The sequence below is a fragment of the Neltuma alba genome, unplaced genomic scaffold, assembly GCF_004799145.2.
Source record: "Neltuma alba isolate B1F8T4 unplaced genomic scaffold, ASM479914v2 tig00013042_pilon, whole genome shotgun sequence".
Lineage (NCBI taxonomy): Eukaryota > Viridiplantae > Streptophyta > Magnoliopsida > Fabales > Fabaceae > Neltuma > Neltuma alba.
The window spans coordinates 76,906-87,388 of NW_021637386.1; the positions used below are offsets into that span (position 1 = coordinate 76,906).

The window sequence follows — 10,483 nt, forward strand, 5'->3', positions numbered from 1 at the left end:
ACAAGTTATATATAAACATGTTACGTATAGCAAAATTTATTACATATATTGGTGATATATGTATATATATTTATTTGTGTAGTTTAATTTCTGTTTCCATATATAAATTAAATCCGTTTTCCATACACACACGCGCGCACATATTGTCATGTGCAAAAGGTGACATCAATGTATATAAAATTTAATATCATTTTTTAATACTGCAATAATTACAATAATATATGCTTTTTATTAAACCACACAGATGTTAAAATAAGTCTGCGAGCCTCATAAATTGTGTCTTATTTTTATATATAGTTTCATTTCATGAATGTAGTGTGAAGTTGTGAGTGAAACGGCGCGTTTTATATTAGATTGTAGTACCAGCTAGCTAGATATATTTAGGAAGACAATATTTTAATTTCGCATTTGTATTTGGTTTGTATTGTATTTTTTCCTCTCATCACCTTTTCTTCTACTATTATTCTTTTTTTTTTTGCGTCCCATTATGTTTTTATTATGTTTTAATCAACTTCCGTGCAAATTGCGTATGTGCTTGCATGTAGTTGGATTAATAATAGAGATGCCATATGATTCATATCTTGATTTTCTCTCTTCATAAATAATAAACATTGGATAAATTAATACTTAAAAGTGCATCGTCTTGAATGATTACAATGTTGTTAAAATTATTGCCTAAAACTGTTAGACAAACTAATATAACCGCTAAAATATTGTTGGATGAAAAGGTCATGCTGACCACTTTTTGCGACGAGTCTTATTATGAGTTTAGTCAGTTGCAATAAAAGTTTGAAGTAATTAAAAGAACTATAATAATATTTTAAAGGCACTAATTAAACAAGCTACATATATTGCCAAAATGATGTTATTGATGATTATAAACTCATGGGGATCTCAATGTACCCAAACAAGGCACAGATTGACTCATTACTATTCATATTGAAATCAATTAACTGCAGAAACTAATAAAGAAACAATTGCTCAAAGTCTGTGTTATTGTTTGAGATTTCATTTCATTTCAATGCTGTGGGGAATTGAGAATGATGATATCAGAAGCTTCTGGAAGTCTGAAACTCACCTTCCTCTCTCTGCTTACGATACTTCTGCTTTTACTGAACGAATATAACCCCACTTCCACTTCTTCTTCAGTATCCTTCTTCTCTCTCATCATCAGAAGTTTCTCCAACGACAAACTCAACTCTCTGCTTGATTCACTGTAACTAAACTCGCTAATGTTCATAAGTTCTTCCAATGAAACTGTACTACTGTACTGCCCAGAAAATGAAACACTCTTAGAACCACCACCATCATTATCATGATTCTTGCAGATTCTCTTGTTTCCTGCTGATGGTGATATGGCAAACCACTCCTCTAGTGATATGTCCTTTGAAATTGAATCCGCCATTATTAGTGGTTCTTGATGATGATGTCGCCTCTGATCTTTCTTCTTCTTCGTCTTCTTCTTCTTCTTCTTTCTCCATGAGCAGTTGGTCTTCATATTCATATTTAGGACGAGCTTTGACAAGAAACTGGGCTTTTTCCTTTCATGATGAGGAGGCAACCTTTCCGGACAAGAACAAGGATCAGAAGAACAGAATGACAGCTTATTAAGTATTGTCATTATTATTATTAGGTTAATAACATATGGAGAGAAGAAGACGAAGGAAGACAAAGTGTGGCGTCGACTTGAATGTTGATGAGATGGAGGCTATATATATATATATATAGAGAGAGAGAGAGAGGAAAGTAAGGACGTGTTTTCCAACAACTAAAAACATATATACATTTGGTTCTGTTTTGCATATATACCTTAGTTAGCATCAATCTGCAACTAAGTCTAAGAAAGAATATTTACTCCATCGAATGCATCTTCAATTATGATATATATGAATGTCTATTTTAATATATGTGTTGTCGAATATTTTGGGGGTCCAGACACAACATAATGAAACAATTTGAAAGCTACTAATGTATAATCTCTTCATGAGAATAACTTTAAACGATATGGACGAGGACGAAATTAATTAACATTTGATGTAGGTTGATGAAAACTAAATAACTTGTTAGCTTGGCTTTCGCTCATATATTGGGTAGGAAGTAGAAATAAGTGGGCAAGATTCTGGCATTGCAGTTTGGCGGCGAAGACGACGATGGTGTGTGTGTGTGTGTATACGCACACTATAGGCCACATATTTTAGATTGGCGTTGAAGACAATGATAGGAGAAACACGATATGTTCAGCTAATTAGCGTAACTATTTGCCTTGGTTGCATCTACTTACGAAGCAATCACGTATGAAACCTATACACACATGCCCTTGTTAAAGAGTAGTTGTCCCAACCCCGTCACGTTTAAATGTGATGATGTTAATTACATGTTTGTGTGCGTGCGTGCATTTAATCATATTAAATTAACAAAACAAAAAATACACACACACACACGAGTGTGTAGAAGCTGAAAAAAAAAGGCTACCTAGGATTTATGTAATTGAGAGCTAAGACAAACTTATATACTCAGCCTCAGGGTGCCTATTTTCAATCAAATCAATGCGGGTGAATTTTTATATATTGCTCCCTCCGTTCTATGTATAAACTTCACTTTTAGAGATGAGTCTGGTTCAAAATATAAGTTTTTTTTTAAAGTTTGTCTGAGTATTTATTATTTTTTTTTCTATTTTTCCTTTAGTTGACTAGATTTAATACTCTCTTTCTCTAATTAATACTATCTTCGTATATTCTCTTTCATCATTTTTTTTCGTTTATTACCTCTCATTTACTCCCTCAATAAATAAGGGCAAATTTTTAAAAAAATATTTTCGACATTTTTTTATTTTTAACTAATTTTAACTGCTAGTTCGTTAAACATTATTTAGTTATTTGAAGCTTATATATAGGACTCTTGCTATTAATGTTATTAACACTTTAAAGTCTACTTATTTTAATTTGATTGGATATAAATATATCAAGTATATGAGGATTAGTACGTAAGTCTTCTTCAAAATAGCTATATAAAGATATTATGAATTAATGGTATTACGATGATGGTGTTGGGGAGAATGCAAGAGTTGTATTTTAGAAAGGCCAAGGAGTAACTAGCTTGAACAAGATAACTAAGATGGGCTCGTATAAAATAGCATCTAACAACCAACCTTAATTGAGCTGAGTAATACCATACTAATTTAGCTTTTAAATTCTAGGCTTTGAAGATATAAAATATTTATATTGAGATATTTTTTTGCCCCAAAATTAAAATCCTATCCCTTTCGAATCTGAAATCAAACAGTATTGGATATCAAATAATGGAACTTTTCCGGAATGGGATGTCCCTGAAGCTGCAGATCTCCTTGGAACCGACCAACAAAGTTTCTTTATTCATTAACGAGGCACCTCATTATTCGTCGCCCAAAGCCTCAAAGATAACTGGAAAACGGGTTTACTTTTTTCCTTTTTTCAAAGAAGAAAAAAGAGAAAAGAAGTTAAAAAAATCTATAATATACTACTTCCAATCCTTAATATAAGACATTGTTTGACTTTTATTTTGATCCTAAATATAAGACCTCAATTCATTTTGTGTCTCATATTTATGTATTTTTTTTTCAAAATAGTCTTTCTAGTAATGGTATTTCTAGCCAATACATTTGATTAGCAATGATATTTTAGAAAAGACAACACTTATTTATTATAAATAACTAACTTAACTTCTTTTCTTAATCTCTTTAAATTAGCCAACTAGTTTTTATAATTAGGACCAGTAATAATTTGGGAAACATGGACAGAAATGTAAAAAAATTTTGTGACACGAAACATGCAATTTTCTATGCAAGGAGCCTCATTCACAGTGAACAAGAATTTGGTCGTTAAATTTATTGGAGTTTGACTGCTACACGCTCCAATATTCTAATTCTCAAGAGCGCATCACTTTGCACGCAACTTCCTTCGCATTTAACAAGAACAATTATTGGACGCCTCATACTGTTAACCACTTGAGCAAAGTTGTATAAGCAGATTTTACATCCAGCCTTTGTTATATATTTATACTCCTCCGGTCCTTATTATAAGACCCAATTTGACTTTTTATTTGGTCCTAATTATAAGACCCAATCCATTTTGTCTCTTATATTTATGCATTTTTTTCCAAGATAATCCTTCTAATAATGATAGTTTTAGCCAATATACTTAATTAGCAAGGATATTTTAGGAATGACAACACTTATTTATTATAAATAACCAACTTAACTTACTTCTTTAATCTCCTCAAATAAGTCAATTGGGTCTTATAATTAGGACCGGAGGAGTATATAATTTCATCAGTCGGAGGAGCACCTTTCCGTATACGGAAAATATTTGAAATTGATGCCCTACCCATTTTAATATATACCACTCTTCCTTATTATTTGTCGTTTTTCACGTACCAAGGGCAAAAAGCATCAAATAGATGAAATTTTTTATTTTTGCTCTTATTAACTATCAAGGAGAGTATTAAATGCTTGTATATTTTCTCTCATTCCCTTTCTCTTCATCTTTACTATAATTAATATGAGCACAACTAAAAATAAAACATTAAAAAGGATACAAGTGACAAATAAAAAGAACTGATCATCTTTTTTTACAAGTAACAAATAACAAGAATCACACTGGTATTGTCAAGCTATTTCGTTCTTTGGAATAAAAAATATATCACAATCTAAAATGACGCTAGAGCATCTTCCCATAGTGGAGACTAATGTCTTTCAAGTTCAAGATGTTAAAAATAAAGAACAGACTACATTTGCTTCATGCATAAAAATTGTACATTCATACCAACCTGAGCTACTAAGCATACATTTTAGAAACCCATTGACCGCAATTTGACAGAAATAACATGAATAATCGTCTCGGGAGTTGTTGGCCAACTAAAAAAAAAAAAAAAAATCGTCCATTTTGGGTTCTAAGTATGCATCAGGTATTCAGGTGCAATATAAACTGATCAATATATCCCCACCAAATGATCGATATCATTGTGATACGTCGTTTTATGGACCCCATGCACAACTAAAAGACGATTTCACTACTTCACAGCTGTGCGTATATTAAATGCTTTGGTTGAGATAAGGATCAGGAGTGGTCGGAAGGTTCCGCCAGGTCAAGTACTTGTCGATGTAAAAGCCGGAGGAGACAAATGAAACAAGTAGAAGGGGCTAAACATGTACTGAAAAAACCTCCAAATGGCAAATACCACATACACAGAGCTTAGTAATTGTTTCTCTCCCGCTAATTCTTGCTGGCGCATTATATTTTTCCTACAGCAGCAACTAGTAATATGATCATGCTACAAAGATGCAATTATATGGGGTTGAATGGAATACAGATCTCGTCGTCGTCAAGGTGAGGTCGGCACTGGATCACTGCCAGAGACATGGGAAGCAGCATCATCTTTGGATATGGCCACATAATTCACTGGAGCTGCTGGTCTGGTATTATCCCTCTTTCCCTCTTTGGAGGACCGTGTTCCGTTCTGATGAGAGTTGAGAGATAGCCGTCTGCTAGGAGTCCCGTTGGCTCCTCCATTGGTGCGAGGTCCTATTACCTTCTTGTTCCCAACAGAAACTGGTCGAGCAGGGCTGGGTCTTGAACCAAAGATGGCTTCCTGTTCTGTGTGTTGCTGATCCTGATGCTTCTTCTGGTCCTACACCATGCCAAAGAGAGCATTTCAAAACAAGAGATCAAACTGCAAACAGGCCCGACCTGAAAGATTATTTTTGGTCATGGAGACATACCCTTAACCTGCGTTTTTCTTCTTCCCTTTCATGCCTGAGCATGGCATATTCTTCTAGCATGGCAAGAAGTGGAACACCATCATACGTGAATGCCATGCCGTGATCTTCTTCCCATGCACGAGTTTTAGCAACCAATGTGTCAACCAAAGCTGCAATTTAACGCAAGAAAAGGAATTTAGTAAATCCAGGATCTTGTGCATGCCTAAGAGAACATGCCACGATGAACACTCACATCTTGTCAGCCAAGCACAGATGACATTCATTTATTTCCTTCTACAGCGTAATTGAACAACTACTTTCCATAAAATGGAATAAATGCAACACCAATGACAGCCTATTAAACTCTAATAAAGAAGTATAAATCTTAGAAGCAATCAGATATCTTTAACTTTAATTATCATCCCATTCAAATTTCAAATGAAAATAGTAAGAACAATTTTAGCGATAACATTTTTCTGCAGGCTATTGCAACCGCATCCAACAAGTCTACCTGGAATTTTGTTGACCAGTATCCGAGCTTTCTCTGCACGTTTAAGGTTCAAGTGTGCACCTCTGCTTGCATTATACCTGTTTTCATCCTGTTTTGCATAACAGTGAGGGTAAAATGAGATTCCAAAAGACGAAGGATCTTTACATGTTATGACAAAGATTATAAATTACCATCAAAACTAGAGGTAAAATCGAACAACTTTTCCACAGATAGAATAAAGAGGGAAATCAAAAGTACCCGATTATAGTCTTCAAGCCAACTCTCTTCTTCACACGCTGACATCCATTTCTCAACCTTATCCAATATCTCTTTTCGGCTTAAAGCTTCCTCTCTTGCTTGTGCTATTTGATTGTCCATGTCAGCCAGTAATTCAGCAGGTTCAATATTTCCAGAATCAATCAGTGCCATGATTTTCTCTCGAGCAGCTTCTGGATCTATTTCTATGTGAGCACGGGCAAATATCTCCTCAAGTTCTGCTTGCTTCTTGAAAGCAATTTCCTTCATCCTGCTGGCTTTCAGTTGATCCAGTCTTTCAACTTCCACTTCAGCCTACATAAAATGGAGGGGGGGGGGGGGAACCTTATATGTTAGCACATTTTAATAGTCCCAATCTGCAAATTCAGTAGCTCTTATGTACCTGCTCAATCAGATCCAAAGCAAGGGCCCCAGGAACAGTGACTTCATCCACAGTAGCTGACATATTACAAGTAACATGGTCGAATAGTCTTCTTTCTTCTGGAGGAGTATCCATTAAATTCCACAGATCAATTAACTGAGAAGCTAATTCTTGGAGCTGCAAGGGATACACAGGTCAAAGTCAGACTGAAGATTGTCAAGAAGGATTAAATATCATTTCCAACGACTGAAATCAGAAGTGGAAATTTCACAAAAACCATGATGTGCACAAAAATAAATTCATAGTTTTCCAGGATTAGTAACCTCTGAAGCACGTACACTGATAACCACAGTAGGAGTTAAAAAGCATAAATTAAGGTGGTAACATAAAAAGAAAGAGTATACAGGATCCAATGCTTTACCTTGTGCAGTCTCTGCTTTTTATCTTCTTTGAGCGTTAACACTGTCTTAGCCAGTCTAGCTAGGGTGTCATTGCTGATGCTTTTGGATTGAACACCAGTAGAATCATTTAAGCTTGGATGAACCTCAGTCACAGTACTGAAGAAGTCCATCCCAAGAACGGCACAAAGATCGTGCACTGTACTCACAAATTCAAGAACTTTGTGCAACCTATCACTCTGCCAGATGCGATGTTAAGTGAATCAACTTGGGTATTCAAATTTATGATTAACTGATTTATCAGTTGGCAGTGTAGAAGAATTACCTTTTCCTTTTGAAGTTCTTGAAGTTGAGATTGATATTCATCTAACTTCTTCAGAGACAGGTCAGATTCATCAACTGCAGGTGTTCCTGTTTGATCACCAAGGCTTAAGCTCCCAGCTATTTCTCCACATATTTTTTGGATTTGTGACTGCACATCTGAAAATTCCTTTATTCTCTCCTCCTTTTGCTCCCATAACTGCGTAAGTATCGGAGCTATAGCTGCAAGCTGTTCCTTGATAGTTCCAGAAGTGTTTTCAGGCTGTGATCAAACCAAGAGCATGAACAGGAGATTAGTTTACTACTTTTCAACATAGATAAAAACTGCACCATTTAAAATGCATTTAGAAGCTATAATTTCACTTGTGAAACATATGTTCCAACAATTACTAACAATTTCAGCAAAGCTTTTTTCCCCAAGGGCTGATTGAAGGCCAGAAAGCTCAAGTTTAGCATCAGACAAGGATTGCAGCAGCTGTGCCCTTGACTTTGCAGCCTGCTCAACCTTTCTCTTGTATACGTCCAAGCACTCTTGTTCTAACTGAAGAAGCATCTTGTCTCGTTCCTCATCACTTTCGCCAACCTCATCCCATATTTCCTACAGTACATAAAAATAACCTAACTGTTCTGTACACCACAAGCATCTGCAGCAACGTAGATAAAAGAGCTGAATAAAGTTACCTGCAGTTTCTTTAACAACGAACCACAGGTAGTTTCTCCAACAAGAGGATTTTGTGCATCTGTCACTGCCATTGAAGTTCCAGCAAAACCCAACCTGCAACATGAAGCAATCATAAGAAATTCTTTCCTTCTACTCAAGACAAAAAATGAATATCTCTTTTGAAGAACATGAGGAAATAGCTAAAATGATAAATACGTAACAGAACTAAATGACAGGCACGCAAGATAATCGAACAGGCCAAACAAAAGCAAACAAAGGCATACATGTATTTGAACTCTAGAAGTAGAGTAGTAGTAGTAAAGGGAAAGTCTTAAGATTACTGAAAGATGAAAAGAATACTCGTGGGAAAGCAGAAAGCCCAAAACAGAACGGAACTACAGAAATTATTACACATTGATAAATATTGAGTGAGCTCTAAATGCCTGACGGCTAATATCGAACTCATGCGCCATGTACTACCCATCCAAATAGATGCAACGATGAGTTGAAAACTTCACCGAGAAGTTACGCCAAAATTTCCCCGCCGATTTGATGAAATTCTAAAATTGTACACGCTGAGTTTAGACCAGAAAAAAAAGGCATACACTGAGCAAATGTCCCGTCGATTTACCAGATCCAGACTCCGGTCAGCTTATAAGTATAACAAATGAAAGAACAGTGAATCTACTTGATCAATCTCATACGGAGAGAATCACAACGAAATGAATTCACTTCACCGAAAGTACAACCGCCAGTTAAGTCACCGCAATACTGGAGAAAATGCGATGCGTTGCAAGCAAAACTAATTCTAAATCTCTAAAGTCCCCCAAATTTCCAGACCTCAACCAAAGTAGAAAAGGAAAATGCTTGATGTTGAAGTGAAGAAGGACTCTACTCCGGGGAGCTAAAAAAACTAGACACAGATCAATGCTTCCTTAGCGATTACAAATTGACCGAGTGAAAACTCACAATCACCAAGAATCGGATTGCGACCTCATAGGAAATACTAAGAAAGCTCACTGTCAAGAAACAGTGACCTTCACAGCCAATGACGACAGAAATCTCGAACAACCTTGATAATGCATGATCAGGCGTTAAGTTCATAGTGTAGGCTCACAGAGGAAGCAATTAGAACTCTTATGAAACAACCAGATCCTGGGCATGGTAGATCAAGACAACGAGAACCGACCAAAAATCAAAGGCAGCGAGAGGAAGAGCTGCATTTGGAGGGAAGAAGTAAAAAACCTGTTAAAATGCTTTACACAGATCGTCCTTCGAGCTTAGGGTTCTGTGTTTCACAGATCTAAGCAGCCTCTCGCCTTCAGTGTCTCTGCGAGTTAGTGAGAACCGGGGGGGGGGGGGGGGAGGGAGAGAAAGAGTGAGTGTGTGTACAATAGAAGACGCAAAGGACAGAGAGGGATAGTGAAGAGATTATTGCAGTGTGCAGGGAAAATGGATGGAGTTGTGGGACCATCGAAGACTATTATATCTGTGATTGTTCGGTCATTAAATTCCATTATTGCCCTCCTATTGGTGATTAACTACGGAAATGACACTGTAGAATCGTGTGTGTGGACTGTGTCAGTGCCCATGTGAATCGATCTTTCCGACGCAGAAAAACAAATGCCCATCTAAGTATTGAAATTACCTTTTTCTCCCTCCTACGGTTTGTCATGTGAAAATAATTATTTTGCAGCTCGTTTTTTAGGGAAAAAATACCAAATATAAATTATCAATTTTATAATTATAATAATATCTTTAAATATATTTTTAACAAATTATTTTATATTATTTATAATTTTTGAAATAATATGGTTTATTTATTTTTTTTTAAGAAAACTGTGAAACAAAGAATTGGAGTAAAACTAAAATCTATGAATCATCCATTTTAATCAAAGTTATCAATTTTTGGTTTATATTTAATTATTTTGAATGTTAAATGAATAAATTTTATGATTAGAAAATGTATCAGCGTTTTGCACGAAGGACGAGGCAATGGTGTAAATAAATAGAACGAAAGGGGGAAACGGCCAACGCCAAAGCATGCATTTAATTAAATTTGGCATAATTAATTAATACAGTATAATATAAAAGGGGCAAAAAAGCAAAGCATAACCCGAATAAGGAGCAAGGCACAAGCGAGCGTGGTGATGAGGAATCAAAGACGTGTGTCCGAATGAGCAATGACGGAGCTTCCCAAACAGAGGTTTTTGACCATAATTAATAATTAGGGTACGTGTGC

The 10,483-nt window shown here is 35.7% G+C and overlaps 1 protein-coding gene across 1 annotated transcript; it reads right to left on the reverse strand.

The window, feature by feature from the left end:
* Positions 1 to 5,056: 5,056 nt before the first annotated feature.
* LOC114733929 (65-kDa microtubule-associated protein 1-like) lies at positions 5,057 to 9,595 on the reverse strand. The gene is made up of 10 exons (XM_028921415.1): positions 9,487 to 9,595; positions 8,262 to 8,355; positions 7,975 to 8,178; positions 7,585 to 7,842; positions 7,283 to 7,498; positions 6,883 to 7,038; positions 6,483 to 6,794; positions 6,246 to 6,333; positions 5,756 to 5,904; positions 5,057 to 5,664 (listed from the first exon to the last, which is right to left on the reverse strand). Exons 2-10 carry the CDS (start codon positions 8,331 to 8,333, stop codon positions 5,359 to 5,361), a joined length of 1,761 nt encoding a protein of 586 aa, XP_028777248.1. The 5' UTR covers positions 8,334 to 8,355; positions 9,487 to 9,595; the 3' UTR covers positions 5,057 to 5,358.
* Between the last annotated feature and the right edge of the window lie 888 nt (positions 9,596 to 10,483).